Here is a 17,112-nt window from a genome sequence, read left to right as displayed (position 1 = left end):
TATTAATAAAATGACCTAGCTGTTTAAAAGTACCTGCACTGCTTTTAAATAGGAGCAGGGGGAATACAAGCTCAGTAATACCTCGATCTTAAAAATAAATCCCAAAGCAGTACAACCTCTGATCTGATCTTTTTTTTAAATTGCAGACACTGTCCTTGGTTATAGTTGTCTGCAAACACATATATGCTGTTCTCCGAGAATGGTCACCTGGCGAAAATAATTTTAGACAGAACTAAATAATAAAATATGCCATTTAAATATACAATCGTGAAACCAAACGTTTGCAAATGTGTGGTAGTAGTCGAGGAATATCGTCTTTCTTTAAATCGAATGAATGATTAAAACGATTTCTGTTTATATACCTTGCTTACCTAGTTATACTAGAAAGCAACTGACACGACTGTCCAGAGTAATTCATATCAAGAAAATGTTCAGCCTCCTGCGTATTGGATAGCAGTAGCCATTTAATATTGTCGACGCTAATAATAGTTTAACTCATCGACGACGTTTGGAAGAGCGAGGAAGTGGTAGTGATTGAAAGATAAAAACTTACCAAGGGAAAAAAAAGCTAGAATTGAAGAATTGTTTCTGCTGGTAGCACACGTTGTACCCGGCTGGCTGTGAGGAAGCGCCGTGTTTACATTTTGAGAGAAACGCACGTTGTCCCGGGGCCGCCGTCCCATTGGCCGCTCTCCGCGCAGCTCCTCCCCCAGGCGGGCCCACTGCAGCGGCGCGGCGCCCAGCTTTTAAACAATACCTATCGGAAAAAATATTTTTTTCAAATAAAACAAACAAAAAACGATACAAAAGCATTATTGCCACCGTTTATATTTGACCGGGAAATGGGTAAGCCCCCCCCTTTTAAAAGAAAATACGAATGAAATCCCCACCTTTTCGAGGAGGAGTTTCTTTAAATTTCTGCAAGGCTACAAAAGTTTCATTTTTACATGTACCACTTCTTATACGAATATAAAAGTGTAAACGATGTGTGCACTACATCACAAATCTGATTTTAAAAAGGTATCGGTAATGTAAAAAAAAAAAGCATTATTATCGTAATAGTATGCGAAGGCACACATGCGCACTAGCTGTGTGTTGGTAGATATAAGAGACTTGGCGCCGGCGCCAGCTGATGCATTCACTTCACTTTTCTGGTAAGGGCTGCAGCTCAGGACACCGGCTGCACTATTTTATATACTATTGCTTCGTTTAACAATTGCATTTTTATACTTAAAACGGGTTATCCAGTGAGTACAGGATTACAGGATCGTCGTTTAAGGAAATTGAAATGATTTGCAGAATTCATGTATTGCTAGCTAACTAATTTGGGGGGAGGGGGATTAATATCATAGTTTACAGTACCTACCAATACACATTTTAATTTGCAGGAACTCAAATATTGCTTCGATACATCTGCTATTATTAAAACGCTAATATGTAGTATGAATCGTTTGTTTCAGTATGATATATGTATGTTTTGCATAGACTACTTTTTGGAGGGACGTGGCAAAATGAAATTATTACTTTGCATGGGAATTTTGTATTGAAATATATTTTAAAATGCCGTATTTTAAAAAATGTTATTCACATCAGTAAGGAGGGCATGTGGAGCTATTTCTGTGCTATTTCTGTGTTGCTCGCCTGGAGGGAAGGCTCAACATACGTGACAGAGAAGGTCCAATCCTTTCGCTACCCGCTTATAATTTGGCGCGGAGCCGGCGTTTGCAAAATGTAAAAAATATCAAGTATCCTGTTATTTATTTGTACATGTTTATACATTTTCTACTAAAGTAAAGTATGGAAATTGAAAGCAGTTTAATGTTATTGTTGGAAATTATACGAAACGAGGCTATTTCATGTGAAGTAACTGGAGGTCTTTACAGACTCGTCACTACTTTCCTTTACCGCCGTAAATGGCCTACGACTGAAATAATATTCGACTATTTAAATGGGAAATGCTCACATCTCACGGATGTTTTAAAAGATTATAAATACAAATTAGTGTTTTGAAACGCAATAACTCGTTGTTTTAATAGTTATCGCCCACCGAGCCTATTCTAATAACTTTATTGTGTTTTCCTATCAGAAACCAGCTCATCTACGAGGATGTCCAGGCGCAGGTAAGATGATCACAGGATTGTTCTGGAGAGGTGGCGTTTTGATGCATCCCTCCCAATATCGGCACGTTTTGAACAGACTCAATTATGGGCTAATAAAGGCTAATCGATGATTTTTTGTTTGTTTGTTTGTTTTGTTTTGCAGTGGTCGTTTACAAGCTAAAAATGAAAATGCAATCGCACCCAGAGCCAGGGTCACCAGAAAAAGAAAATCGGAGGTTAGAGTTTGTGTTTTTAAATGTGTAAAGCTTTGTTAACGGCCAAAATCATAATCTGGGGAGAGAGTTTTTAAATGATGATGTCCTTGCTTTCAGGACTGCCACAAAAGGAAACCTGGAGTAGCAGCCACCATAAAACAAAGCTATGAGATCCAGGTAAAGACTTTGAAAATGGTTATTAATGCCATGAACTGGTTTGGAGACTTTGTTGTAACCGTAATAAAACTAGTCGCTACCTTAATACCTTAATAGCATGAGTGTGTATATGTAGTTTCAGCATTGCAGAGCGCTAGGAAATGTGCAATCATTGTATTGTGCCCTTGCTGCCATTTTCAGGCGTTAATGGGGGTTACATACAAAGCAGCTGGCAGTTTGTTCAATAATTGTGTCAGTGGGTTACTGGGCGCAGACCGCTGCTCCAGACTGGTCCCTCCCATAGCAGCCCTGCTTGCCCGCCTAATCCTAATCAGATCGCAGGCTTTGTTCCTGTATTTATTAATACCAGGGATCCAGGGATCATTAAACGCGAAGATCCACCATCACATGTTCATTAACTTGTAAATTAGATCTGCTGTTCAAAAATGAATGAGTTGATTACTAAGTAGAACTTAAGTGTGTTAGCCACAGTAAAGCATTGTTTTCCCTGTCACTGTGTATTATTTAATTACCTTTATTATGTAAACACCTCCCAAGTAAAGGGTTCTTATTAAATTTACATTTGAAGCATTATATAAGCATGTTTTCAGTGCGGGGAAGGTGATTTGACAGTATTCAGGTGATACAGATGGGTAAATGGAGCCCATATTTCACATTCGATTATGGTTTTCAGTTGCATAGTGTAGAAAACCAATAATGTGGTTCAAACGCTGTCCCTTGCAGAACCGCTGGGCACCCGGAGGAGGCAGCCCATGCATCCTCATCGAAACCCCCCACAAAGAAATGGAGGCCACTACGGATCTGTCTGGTTTCAAGCAGTTTAGATTCAAAAATCTTTTCATAAAGCCCTCGCCTTTGCCATGCCTCAGGTAGGTGCAGTGCTTGTCTTTTTTGTAATTTTACCTTGTATAGGTCTTAATCTAGTTAAAAAGGTGTCTGGGGGGGGGGTTGTAGGTTACTGTGCTGTTTTACTTGTATCACTTGAGTGCCCCATTAACACTTTCCCGTCTGAGACAATGGTGTTGGAAAGGCACACCTCTCCTTTGTGTTGGGCTAAAGAATCTATGGGCCATTTCAAATTCTGTTCAGTCTTTTAATTGCTTTATCTCTATTCTTTTGTTTAGTTAGTGTAATTTTCAATGTTGCCGTGGTTATTTTATCAAGATTTTTAACTCTTTATCAATTTGTGACGGAGTTCAATTACATTGAACATTCCTGTATATCATATTTAGAAGTAAAGATGCACACGGCACAACCAAAACAATCCCTCACATCCATATAATCTACATAGCTGCAGAGGGGAACAAAAGTTCAGGGTTAGAAAAGTATTATTCCAAATGTCCAGGACTTGCACATGAGAGGGGTGAAATGTGTCAGAGTTGACTGGGTTTTTGATTCGCAGCTGGGGCAGTTCGGAGGACGTCTGGATTAAGATGCTAAATAAGGAGCTGAAGTACGTCCACGACAAGAGCTTCCTCACCCAGCACCCAAAGCTACAGCCAAAGATGAGAGCAATCCTGCTGGACTGGCTTTTGGAGGTGCGAATGGATTCAAACTCTCCAGACATCTTGGCAATAGACACTCTGTAGCTCAATTTAAAAAAGAATAGGAACTTGTGGGCAGTAGATTGAAGGACATTTGAATTCAATAATTAAAATCCCACCTCCCACTTCCTTTAATGCAAAAAAATATTTCTAATGTCTGCTTTCTGCAGTGCATTTATAAAATGTGTACATTGTATTGCAGTCTATAAGGGTTTACTGATTATACTCTTATAAGTTCTATTAATTAAAATGTGCTTGAATGCAAGTGATCATAGCTGGGAAATGATTAATAAGCAAAACATTAAAGAGATCCCCCCCTCCGTGTAAGTAAATTGTCTGTGAAGTGACTCCTATGTTGTGAATCTTTCAGGTAAGCGAGGTGTACACTCTCCACCGAGAAACCTTCTACCTGGCCCAAGATTTCTTTGACCGCTTCATGTCGACACAGGAGAATATCAACAAGAACAGGCTGCAGCTCATCGGCATTACCTCGCTCTTCATCGCCTCCAAAATAGAGGTAATGTCCTCCACTGTCGATTTGTTGAATGGTCAGGGTGCTACACGATGGTGGCGGTCCACATTTTGTTTTATACAGTGGTACTCTTGTGAGGTTGGAGACAAAATGTTTAGCGTTTCCTTCTGTTTTCCACCTCATTGTTGAGTCATGCTCTGCTTTCCTCCCACATTCCTCTTTCATTGGTGTCTTTTAGCCAAGTGCATATTGCTTAGTAGAAAACTTGGCATAGTCTGTGGGTGACATTTGTGTTGTTCTGCTTTTAGGAAATCTACCCTCCCAAGCTGCATGAGTTTGCATATGTCACAGATGGTGCCTGTTCAGAAGAAGACATCCTAGACATGGAACTGTTTGTTGTAAAGGTATGACATATTCGTAATGTCTATCTGTAGGAGTTAAAACACCAGAAGAATTCCATGGCCTTCTGGAGGAGCATAATTAAGAGCCATTCCTCCTAATAATGGAGATTCCAATAACAAATAAGCAATCGGACAATTGAGGAGTTTTATTCATAATTTAAATGCATGCTTTGCACACAAAATGGAATCAGATCTGTGTTCCTGTATGAAATATATTACAGTATAATCACCCTCCCCCTTAAAAAAATGTTAAAGTAACTAATGTTCATTTTTATACCCATCTAATCAGTGAGAATAAAAGCGATCATAGATCCATCCAGAAACAAAAAAATTCTGAACTCCCTTTACCATATCAGGTTTTACTTCCTATAAGTTACAATGTTAATAACAATCTGCCGGAATTAAGATGTTTTGTGTGCAATTATTAAGCGTATTCATCGTGTCCGTTCATTCCTAGTACAATTATGGTAGTTAGTAAAAAGTCAGCACAGTATTGAATAATTGGAATAGTTCTGCCGTATTATCAGTATAGCAGTACTATCTCCCCAATCAAATTTAAAGGTTGCATATTTAAGTATATAAACACATTTGGAAAAGTTATAATATGTTCAGAAGTTGGTTCTCATTGGGTTCCAGTAGTTCTGAATGGAGATTATTTTAAGAATCTAGGTTTAACACTAGAAGCAACGACATTTCAAACTACCTACAAGCGCCAAAGCCAGTCATTGTAACCAATAGCTCTTTAACAGCTGCGATATGATAATCAAAGGCAAAGCATCGTATAAAACTCAAAGTTTTATTCATGAACATCAAATCCAACATTTACATAGCACAAATAGAGTATTTAAATTGAAATATGATCATAAAACATTAATATTATTGCTATAAATAACGCACTTTTTTCTAAACGGGCACACTGCAGTCAAAATATGAATAACTATATAGCCTACAATAAGCAAAAAGCTCAAAAACGGCATGAAACAAGTGTAAACGTAAATATTGGAATAATGCTCAATAGCAATATTTTATAGTTCAAAAATAACTATTGCATTTATCAAAACATAATTGTACACTAAAGTAAACATTTTCAACATCGTGCAAACTTTGTTTTCAACATACACTTTTTATTCACTGAAGTTTTGTATTTCAATAAACTATTTACTATATATTTAGCCTGCATACATGACAACTTAGGACAGTCCACACAGGACACGTCTCTGCACTTTCCCTGCAGGAGCTCATACCTCACACTGCATTTTGACAGCCTCTCAAGATCAACTCTCCACGAAAATAAAGCATCGCAATAAATGCTCCTCCGCTGATAATGTCCGTGAATCATTATTTTGGTGGATTGCTCTCTGTATTGCAGTAGCGATCGCGTATTGATCAGTGGAGTAAAAGCACTCCGTGCCATTAGGACCTGCGTTTCACTCGCAGTGTTTTCACAGCACTGGCACAAACCCACCAATGATCTGTCATTCCCAGTATCACTGATGCCCTGAATCAGTCATGTTCATATATACGCATGTCCAAAACGAGCTCTCTTTAATCTCCATTTCAATTCCCTGTTTATTTGCGGGTAATCACTGTATCCACTCAATCTGACTATAGCTGTAAGAAAACACCTGCAATGCTGTACAATGCGTGTGTGTCTCAAGCACATGAAAGACTGTAGACAGGTAGAGATCGCCAGACGGACTCTATTGTAAAGGGCAGGCAGGATTATGGGTTATATTTGAGTTATTATGCATTTAAATGACCAGTCAAAATAACCCGATTTTGGCTATTTTAGGTAAATGTGTTTATAACTTATTTATTTTCTTATTTATGCGGCTAAAACGCTGCAGGCATGTTTAATACATATAGTTAGGAAAAGTCACTAATGGGTATGCGCAGTGTATTTAGGAACACAGAGTAATTCAAATTTTAATAACCAAATCGGTCAAATTGACCGATTACTTCATGTTTTTTCCTTTTATTCTATATATTTGAAGGGAATTGAAGTAAATTGACCCTTGTTCTTCACTTCAGGCACTAAACTGGAACCTCTGCCCGGAGACTGTCATCTCATGGTTGAAACTATACATTCAGGTGGCATCTTTAAAGGATGATCCAGACGTTTTACTACCTCGGTTTTCTCAGGAGACTTTTATACAGATAACACAGGTCAGTGGTTCAAAGATAGGGTTTGTAAAATAGCAAATTCTAATAGAAATTATTGATGATGATGGCAGTTTACTCTTCAGCACAATGAATGTAGTGCTTTGCCTGGTTGACTAGTTATCTAGCAATCACAATTTAATGAACAAAGACTGATTTTGCAAAATTGGATGAAATCGTATTGATATTGTTTGCAAAGGAAAATGTGAGTGCATGAACTCAATGTATTAATACTCTGCATTTCTATCCAGCTTTTAGATTTGTGTATACTTGATATTAACTCATTGGACTACCAGTATGGGATATTGGCAGCTGCAGCGTTTTGTCACTTTACTTCTTTTGAAGTCGTTCAAAAAGTATCAGGTAAGATTTTATATTTTTTAATCTGTTTTTGTAAGAATTTGTTTTGAATTATTTGAATTGATTTCATATTCATTGATGATGCCTGCAATACAAAACCAAAGCCTGAGGAGTATTGTTAGTTATTGATGAAAGAAAAATAACACAATTTGATTGTGGTACAACCTTGATTGTTTAAAAAACAAAGTGCCATTCTCTTGTGTTTTAAAGGTCTAACATGGGACACTATATCAAACTGTGTGAATTGGATGGCTCCTTTTGCCAAGACTGTCCGTGAAGGCTCTACTGTAGAGCTGAAAGAGTTCAAGAAAGTCTCCACCGAGGACAGGCACAATATCCAGACCCACACGGACTATCTATCCTTACTGGTGAGTATCTGATCAACTAGGAATATTATGAAGGCTGCTGAGATCCTCATTGTGGCTGAGTTTCCCTTTTAGGATGGGTCACTTGCTCAGAAATCTTGATTTTTAAGAAATGAAAGAAAAGCTAAATTGTAGGTAGTCTTTCTAGTTTCATATTAGGTTTTATTACAGGAATGGTATTTTCCTACATGACAGTATTGGAAATTCAGTGCGTTTAAGGTATTGTCATAATATGGTATGGTGTCAAGGTGTCACTACAGCCTGACCAGTACAACATCCATTTAAGGGGGATTGAGAAGTATTGTCAGGTACATGTTCAAAAATAGACAATATTGTCACATTAATTTAACTAGAAAACAAGGACTCGTCAAAACAATGTAATTTCTATAGCAAATGTACAGATGCTGAAAACCTGGCCACATGACTATCAATATAGAGAACTCTATATTTGTGAACTTTGGTAGTGGGGTCTAGTGGTGTTATGTGAGTAATGGACCCTCTAATTGGCTCTTTATTACAACCTGCCAGTAACAAGAAAGGGGAAGCAGTGCTTACTGTTCTGAGATACAGCTCATTGATTTAGACTGACATCCAGAGGATGCAGTGCATGGAGATGACTGTTTCCTGTTCAGGGTTTCTGTATTGTCAACAGTAAAGGTGTTATTTAAAACCCTATTATTCTTGTTGCAGGGTGCAGCTCACCAGAAACAGCAGGAAAGTTTGGGACGGTTATCGCCTGTGTCACTGGGAGGAATCCTGACTCCCCCGAAGAGCACAGAAAAGCCACCGACACACTAAACAAGGGTCCCGCTGCAGAAAGAAACCAATATGGATGGATCTATGTCTTAAGATGTGAATATGCTCAACAAAAGGAAGGGCCAGAAGAGTTTTAAAAGGCTGTGGTGCAGACTGTTTTGGTGTAGGAAGATGATCAACATGTTTATGAATTTCTGAGGCATTACCTTGAATCTGCACAATTCCCTAGAGCCTTGAGTGGAAGAGTTCATAGATGATGCTTGATGCATGACACCATACCTGCCTGGGACAGCGGCCGTGCGCTTCACTGTCTGAGCGAATGTAATCTGAATAATGACTGTTCAGCACGGGGCCATACAGGTATCAGTTCCACCCAAATGTGAGCTGCAATGCAATACTGAACTGAGCATTCTTGTGCAGAAATGTAATTCCTGGAAGACTTGAGTATTTGTAGTGGCGATGAGTGTTTGCTGTCAATGTGCAGGGAGTTTTATGTCAAGTATTTATCACTTTGTCTTTAATTGTAAATATGTAGTTAGCCCATAGTGTGAATTTGTAAATGAGGTAACCTCCAACTTTCTATAACTTAATCTCATTGCCAAAGGCAAGTATTTAATTCAAAATACGCACATTATTTATAATTTAGGACTCTTAACTTTCCAGCCTTTCCAGATTGATTGTGGGCAGAGGACATGAGTTTCCTACTCACAGCCAAGCTGTCAAATGGTTCATCATGTCCCCTGCTAAATACCTCTACTGGATGAGCCAGTTTAGCAGGACGGGATATCCGGATTCGATGCAGAACATTTGAAACCAGTTAAGCTATCGGTTAAGCTTCAGAAGCTTATAGCAATAGGTTTTATTATATACTTGTCTATGTAAATATGTATACATGTATATAAAACAATGACAAAATGCATTTGTTTTAATGTTTATTTTCTAACATGAAATAAAATATCTATACATTATTTGTTGTCTTTTTTTGAAAATGGCGATTTGTACAAATTCTAAAAATATAATTTTGCCATTGCTTGGAGGAACTTCTTTTTCCTTTTTTGTGCAGCAAGCTGTAGGACTTCCTCTGGGTTACTGGCATTCAGCTCGGTCTGTCCAATGGCTTTGATCTAAGGACACAAAGGACGGTCAATAGGCATTGCTGACTCTGACCCAGCTCACACCTGACCCTGAAGAATAAAATAAAACTAATAAAATCACTAATTTTAAAGTGCTGAACATTTAGAATGAAATGAAGCAAAAAGCTACTGGTGATGGTTTTTGTTCATTTATATATGTAGCGTGTGTGTAAAATATATTATTATACACGTACACACACAAACCTTGACAATACTATTTACTAAAAATTGAGCATTGCTTTCTGTTCTGAATTACTGGTCAACATGGATAGAGCTCCATGTCTGCTATGTCATCTTTATGCAATTTTAATGGGGCAATTCAACATGTTAGGAGCTGAAACAAAAACCAGAACTACAGTCCATCTCATTCATTAAAGCAGCTTAATTTGTGACTGAAATCTGAAGATAATCATATTATACCCTAACAATTCACTACTTACAGCTATTTGTCTTTTTTCATTCTCCCCTCTTTTATGGTGAATATCTTGCTGTAGGTCAAGGAAGAACTGGAAAAAACAGACTATGGGAGCAAGACTCCATACAGGACAAATTTTAACCATGAAGCAATTCAAATATATATTTCCAAATTATTTGGATATAATATAATCAGCATGATATTTTATATACATAATTGTGTTATGGCATTCAAAGTAAACTGCAAGCACCAACCAAATGTCATGATCATTAAATCTTAGATTATACCCTGGATGGTACATTTGTTCACATTAGTTGCATGATGCTACAATAAATTATAAAATATAAACAGCACAAAAAAAAAAGCTTTTGGAAGGCTGCATATTTATATTTTCCTGAATAAAAATAAGATGACTTTCCTTCAAATGTTCACACACACACATATATATTTTTATATATACATATACACACACACACACAAAGGATACGAGTCAAGTATTCAAGTATGGTCACATCCCAAATGTAGTCATAAAAGGAGTCCATGGCATCATGCCTGAAATAAACACAAAGCAAATTATTATACATTTAAATATATACTGTAGTATATACATAGATATACTGTATTAATATTAAATAATACTGTACCCGCTTTGTTCTTGTAAAGCTTTAAAAGCAGTCATATAGTCGACCTCTCTGAGGAACTGGCAGAGCACTGCAACCTTCAAACAAGAAATTAAATGAGTCCCTACAATTCCCATTAGACAGTTCCACAATACACTGATGAGCCCATCTTAATGAAGTGTTATTTGGGGTATTTTGTGCTCCTTTTCTGTGAGAGCAAGAGAGAACATTTACTTTAATATACATGGAATAACAATCAAGAACATTTCCAAAATTGTAAACCGTTACAATAAAAATGGCATGAGCATATTTCATGTTTTTCAAGTCTGGTCATGGAACTGAGTAACAGGCCTCCAGGGGAAATTCATTTCCACATTTCACTGTGCTCAGGGGTGCCACAAAGAAAAAACAACAAAACGCAACCTGGGGTCTTCACATGAATGGGTACTCAGACAATCCTGCACATGAATTGTGTCACAAATACTACTGCGGACGTAAAAACCTACCTGGGTATGACAATTCAGTAGAGAGCAGCACTTTATCATTCTCTTCAGCACCTGCAAAAAACACAAAAGACTTCCTTATTCAAGTTTTTGATACAAATAATTCTCATCAAAGCTAACTAAGAAGTCTTCCCATTTATTTGTTACTATAGTCCTCAGTAAATATCTTTTCCTAAAACAGAATTTCATGAAAGCACGTTATAAATAATCTCTGAAGACATCACTGAAAACCAGCCTCCTGGTAGCAGGGCTTCCTTACACACACATACACACACAGCCTCCTCATTGCAACCTTCGTGCCACAACAGCACAGGCACATTCTGCTAGTCTCTGGTCATTCCATAATTTAGTCCTTATCTGGAAAGAACAGATGAGACTGTGGTGCCAGAGGGGGGACAGACCAGCTCAAAACCAGACTGACCGGAATAAAACAAGACGCATCGCCAGCCTAAATGAGACGTGCTGTTAATCCCAATAGCCGGTTACCTGGTCTGTGTATACATCAGGGGGGACCGTCTTGCTGAAGAAGTCAGAGCAAACTGCCCCCGCCTGGAGGTAATAATGCAGAGCCGCCGAGTACTGGTTTGTCACTGAGGAGAAAAAGCAAAGAGAACATTCAAACTAATCCACACGGTACTGGAACAGGTTGGCGTGCATTCCAGTGCCATATGACAATGACATACACCTCAATGTCTGGAGTGGAGAGAGCCAGTCCCCTAGTGATGGTCAGAGGATGCAGACGGGCAACAAAAGCACAGCTTGTAATTTAATGTAATTAGACAGGAAACCCAGGTTCTTGCGAAGTGGAACTGCTGCCTTTTAGAAGTTAGCAAATCTATACTATTAAAGCTCATAACCCATTTTAGGTATGCAGAAACCATTCACACTATTCTTCTTATAAGCAAGATGCGTTTCTTGTGGAGACCTTTCCTTCATATGAAGAGAAGACATCAGCATCTTAACCCATGTTATCATGGAAGTAGGTGAACTCCCACTTGCTGTCAAATTCTTCCGGTGAAAGGAAAACGTACCGAAGTAAATGTCAGCCTGTGTGATGAGCCAGGAGTGATTGTTGGGGTTCAGGGTGAGCGCGTAGTTGACCAGCTCTTTCACCGTCACGGCAACTGCTTCCACATCCACGGACTGCAGGCTGGGAAGGACGAGAAGGCCTCGGGTGAAGCGGCTTTACTGAACTCTTTACAGGTGCACACAACACAAAACTGCACGGACGATTGTCTCATGGAAGAGATGAATGCAATCTCCTGCAGCTCTCATATTGCACACTGGAATCTTTTAATGAGGGATGGGAGGACCTCTGGTAGAAATCAACCACTTTATTCAGATCAAGGTAATCAAACCTCAAACACTAATTTGAAGTGTTCATCTTAAAACAACATGAAATATTTCTTCATACTCCGATATTGCTTAATCCATTATTACAATAAATACAAAAAATACATATTTACACATATAGCACATTTATACATACATGTTCTATATGGTTATAAATTATAAAGTATGCTGCTTGGGAAATAGTTGAAGAAACAATGCTACCTTAAACTTCTCTTTTATGTAGAGAATTAACTGCTTTTATCTAACCATAAAACAACCTTATCATTACAGACGGCAGCACTACACTCACTTTGGTAAGGTTGTTGGCCAGATAGACAGGTGCTCGGCAGTGACTTCATTTACAATATCATCCTGCAGAGAAAGAACAGGCCACAGACAGAAATGATTAGTCACTGAACAGATGCAACATTAATGGAAATGTGGCTGATTAAAGAAGACTCACGCGCACTATACTGTGGAGCCTCACAAACAGGGAGATGAGAGTTGTCAGCACTAATGGTTCCTAGAAAAGGCAATGAACAATTTTCACCATTTCAAGCAAGGCACTATACTTCAAACTGGGACTTCAAATACAAATAGTGAAATGGAAAAGTAAGCAAGAGTCAAGAGCACATTGGGAGACAGACTTGTAATTCAGTAAGAACACTGTAAAGTAGTGCTTTAAGTTCAAAAGCTGATAAAGAAAGAGAAAAGTAAAAAATCCTACTGCGCCTTTCTGAACCATAAATAGGCTTAAGCCCTATAGAAACACTCTCCACTATGGAAGTATATGGATTTCAAATGCTCTGAAAGACAGCGGATGACAATGTTGTACCAACCCTTAGTTTCTTGATGAAGGTCACGAATTTGCTCCTAAAATAAAATAAGTGAAAAGTTATATATATTTCTATTACAGGTATGCTTTAAACATCTGAAATATAAGAGCAAAACAGGCAGAGATAGGAATGCGATATTATTTAAATCACCGTTACCCCAACAGTTCAACCACTCTCACTCTCTGGACAAAGCAGACGAGAGAGGCTACAGCATTGTGTTGGTAAGGATTACTTGATAGGCTAATACTATGTTTCTTATTAATTCTTGAATGATTTACTAAAAAGGGAACAGTCTGATAACTAAAGAATATGGTGACAGACTGGGCTTCAGTTTTCACAGAGGTGCACTTGGGTCTCAAACACGAACATGATGCTCATGAAACCATGCACTGATGCAGAAGATACCTGTGCAGGATTCCCAATGTGGACTCCCGCTGCTTTATCAAGCTCACTCTGCCGTCATTGGCTCGTTTGTGCTGGCTGGATACGCTGCAGACCTGAACCACCACTTCCCACAGGTCCTTGGCGGTTCTCCTGCTCTCTTTGGGTCCCGGAAGCTCTTTACAGGTAGCTGCCAGGAGCTGCCCCAGCTGCAACATACAAGAAAACAGGTGAACCAACTGACAGGGTTAAAAATATAATGATAATAATATTAACAGGCAAAAACAAACGCACGGTTGTACAGTGTGGCCTTTTTCAAGCAACTTATACAGGCCGTCCAGCAGTGTAGGAAGCCTTTACCTTGACGTAAGGGTTATTCTGGACAAGGGACTGCGGCACCTGCAGAGTGAGGTACTCGTTCTCTCTCCAGTTTAACATGAAAGCGACGCACTCCTCCCCAACAGTCTGCCGAAGTGGAATGTCTGCAGCACAGCAAGAGGGAGAAGACTTGTGAGAAACGCAATGCAGGCGGCTGTGCGATGGGATCTTTGGGGGTCGGACATAATATATTTACTAGTAGCGAACAGTACATTCACAACAGAGGACAAAGGAGTTTTGAAATGTGTTCATTTATCTATGATATAACCAGACAAGTCTGTCTAGAACAAATTCTCATCTCCAATCACGGGCTGGCCATGAGGCTAACACTGCAGTAGCAGAAAGTAAGTGGACACCCCTTCCAATTAGGTGATTTGGCTATTTGAGATACACCCATTGCTGACAGGTGTATAAACTCAAGCACACAGCCATGCAATCTCCATAGACAAGCATTGGCAGTAGACTGGGCCATACTGAAGAGCTCAGTGACTTCCAACACGGCACCGTCATAGGATGCCACCTTTCCAGCAAGTGAGTTAATCAAATTTCTGCCCTGCTAGTGCTGCTAGTGTCAACTGTAAGTGCTGTTATTGTGAAGTGGAAACATCTAGGAGCAACAACAGTTTAGCTGTGAAGTGGAGCTACACAAGCTCACAGAATGGTTAAGTTCAGTGCTGAAGCGCATAGCGTGTAAAAATCATCTATCCTTGGTTGCAACAATCACTACCAAGTTGCAAACTACCTCTGGAAGCAACGTCAGCAAAGAACTGTTCATGGCCGAGCAGCCGCACACAAGCCTTAGATATTTCACCATGCGCAATGCCAAGCATCGGCTGGAGTGGTGTAAAGCTTGGCGCCATTGAACTCTGGAGCAGTGGAAACATTCTCTGGAGTGATGAATCACACATCATCATCCGGTAGCCCGAGGGATGAATCTGTGTTTGGTGGATGCTGGGAGAACACTACCTACCCAAATGCATAGTGCCAACTGTAAAGTTTGGAGGAGAAATAATGGTCTAGGGCTGTTTTAGGGCTGTTTGGGCTGGGCCCCTTAGTTCCACTGTATGCTGTAGCATTAAGATTTTCTTTCAATGACATTCTATATGATTTTGCGCTTCCAACTTTGTGGCAATAGTTTGGGAATGGCCCTCTCGTTTCAGCATGACAATGCCCCCATGTACAAAGCGAGGTCCATACAGAAATGGTTTGTCGAGATCGGTGTGGAAGAACTTGACTGGCCTGCACAGAGCCCTGACCTCAACCCCATCAAACACCTTTGGGATGAATTGTTACACCGACTGTGAGCCAGGCCTGATCGCCCAACATCAGTGCCCGACCTCACTGATGCTCTTGTGGCTGAATGTGGCAGCACTGTGGAGTGGTGGTTAGGGCTCTGGACTTGCAACTGGAACAGTGCTGTTGTACCCTTGAGCAAGGTACTTCACTTAGATTGCTCCAGTAAAATGCCCAGCTGTATAAATGGGTACAAATGTAAGTCGCCCTGGATAAGAGCGTCTGCTAAATGACAAATAATGTAATGTAATGTAATGTAATGGAAGCAAATCCCTGCAGCAATGTTCCAACATCTAGTGGAAAGCCTTCCCAGAAGAGTGGAGGCTGTTAAACTCCATATTAATGAGATGTTCGACAAGCCGGTGTCCACATACTTTTGGCCATGCAGTGTACGTGAGTAATTAAAAAGAACAAAAACACTCCCAAACACTAGCCATCATGAAATTGAGTGCAAATGTGTTACAAGCTTAGTTAGCATAAGAGGAGGGACATTGAACAACTTTTCCTCTCCTATGATAAGTTAGGGTCTTGTGTCCTCTCAGAGTGCCTCACCGTGTATCCTCATCTCCAAGTATCCACGGACTCTGCTGACCAGGTCGGTGGGAGGGCGCTCTCTGCTGCCGCCTACCCCGGCCTCGTGGGATCTGATCTCCAGCAGCAACATCTCGTTGAGCATGACCTGCCGCAGTTTGGGAGAGAACTCTGTCACCAGCTCCAGGCAGGCGGTGATCAGCTGCCGGGCGTGAGGGAAATCCTGCAGGAGACAGATCTCAAGACTGAGACAAAAACACCTTGAAAAATGACTAAAGAGAGCTATCAGATCACAGGCGTGAGTTGCTCTGCAGATTTTAGACCAGGGAATGTCCAGCCTAAATATTGAAGTATGTTGGATTAAATAAGCAGGTGTTTTGGCCAATGCAGAAATTTCCAAAATAGTTTTGGACCTTACCATTCAGACCTAAGATAGTTTCCCTGAATTGAACAAGTCTGTCTTTATTAACCAATAAGTAGTTTGTTCCCAGTCTTTAGAAACTAGGTAATTTAAGATGACCTATAAAACTTAACTGGATTGGGGCCCTCCAGGACTAGTGTTTGACACCACCACTAAGTTATACTATATCCATTAAGGGCAACCATTTCCTGCAGAATAACCAATTGTTAATCAAATCACCTCAGGGTACAAATTACTCAAAGAGATCAAGAGAACAAGTGAACCTCAGAGACAAGCAACGCAACCAACAAGGGAAGGAAAATAGGTGCAAACTGTTTAATTTTAAGGTACTCTCAGCATTCCTGCAGAAGCTCCAGCATTACAGTGGACATTTTATTAGTAAAGTTCACACCCTACTAGCAAAAAGCAGAGGTACAATTTACTTTTTCCGTGAAGGAAAAAAAAAAGGAAATCATACTAGTGAAAATAGGACTGAATCAGAATGGTGAGACCTGAGCAGATGTCAATCTGATGATTTTACACACAGTTAGTGCTACTCATTTGTAGGCAATCAAAAAAACACTGCTCTTACCTTGATTGTGCTGCAGTGTAAACCTTTTGCCATGAGAATGTAAACCAGGTCTCGGGTCACATTATCCTTGATGGACAAAATGTCACCAATGTAATCTGGTGGAATTTCCCACTGGGAAGAAAAATTCATTCATTCATTGATGATGCCTG

General features: G+C 39.6%; 2 protein-coding genes across 2 annotated transcripts; one reads left to right on the top strand and one right to left on the bottom strand.

Moving 5' to 3' along the window:
- Nucleotides 1-1,116: 1,116 nt before the first annotated feature.
- ccne2 (cyclin E2) lies at nucleotides 1,117-9,517 on the top strand. Its single transcript, XM_066715934.1, has 12 exons — nucleotides 1,117-1,154; nucleotides 2,087-2,120; nucleotides 2,263-2,335; nucleotides 2,432-2,491; nucleotides 3,215-3,360; nucleotides 3,894-4,029; nucleotides 4,406-4,552; nucleotides 4,816-4,911; nucleotides 6,940-7,074; nucleotides 7,320-7,431; nucleotides 7,639-7,796; nucleotides 8,484-9,517. The coding sequence occupies exons 1-12, from the start codon at nucleotides 1,133-1,135 to the stop codon at nucleotides 8,589-8,591; spliced, it is 1,227 nt and encodes a 408-aa protein (XP_066572031.1). The 5' UTR covers nucleotides 1,117-1,132; the 3' UTR covers nucleotides 8,592-9,517.
- LOC136759571 (integrator complex subunit 8-like) lies at nucleotides 9,469-17,092 on the bottom strand. Its single transcript, XM_066714575.1, has 14 exons — nucleotides 16,964-17,092; nucleotides 15,993-16,194; nucleotides 14,130-14,251; nucleotides 13,794-13,978; nucleotides 13,392-13,425; nucleotides 13,016-13,075; nucleotides 12,863-12,924; nucleotides 12,252-12,370; nucleotides 11,707-11,810; nucleotides 11,224-11,274; nucleotides 10,742-10,815; nucleotides 10,585-10,649; nucleotides 10,123-10,166; nucleotides 9,469-9,673 (listed from the first exon to the last, which is right to left on the bottom strand). The coding sequence occupies exons 1-14, from the start codon at nucleotides 17,090-17,092 to the stop codon at nucleotides 9,557-9,559; spliced, it is 1,368 nt and encodes a 455-aa protein (XP_066570672.1). The 3' UTR covers nucleotides 9,469-9,556.
- Nucleotides 17,093-17,112: the final 20 nt, after the last annotated feature.

Source organism: Amia ocellicauda, chromosome 10 (assembly GCF_036373705.1).
Source record: "Amia ocellicauda isolate fAmiCal2 chromosome 10, fAmiCal2.hap1, whole genome shotgun sequence".
Classification (NCBI taxonomy): Eukaryota; Metazoa; Chordata; class Actinopteri; order Amiiformes; family Amiidae; genus Amia; species Amia ocellicauda.
This window is presented reverse-complemented; position numbering and strand designations above follow the sequence as displayed.

Coding starts and splice junctions, on each gene's coding strand:
- ccne2 (XM_066715934.1), top strand. CDS start 1,133: ATGCATTCACTTCACTTTTCTG. Junction 1,155..2,086: donor GCATTCACTTCACTTTTCTG/GTAAGGGCTGCA, acceptor TTTTCCTATCAG/AAACCAGCTCATCTACGAGG. Junction 3,361..3,893: donor TCGCCTTTGCCATGCCTCAG/GTAGGTGCAGTG, acceptor TTTGATTCGCAG/CTGGGGCAGTTCGGAGGACG.
- LOC136759571 (XM_066714575.1), bottom strand. CDS start 17,092: ATGAATTTTTCTTCCCAGTGGGAAATTCCACCAGATTACATTGGTGAC. Junction 13,426..13,793: donor ACATTGGGAATCCTGCACAG/GTATCTTCTGCA, acceptor ATTTTATTTTAG/GAGCAAATTCGTGACCTTCA. Junction 12,925..13,015: donor GGCTCCACAGTATAGTGCGC/GTGAGTCTTCTT, acceptor CTTTCTCTGCAG/GATGATATTGTAAATGAAGT.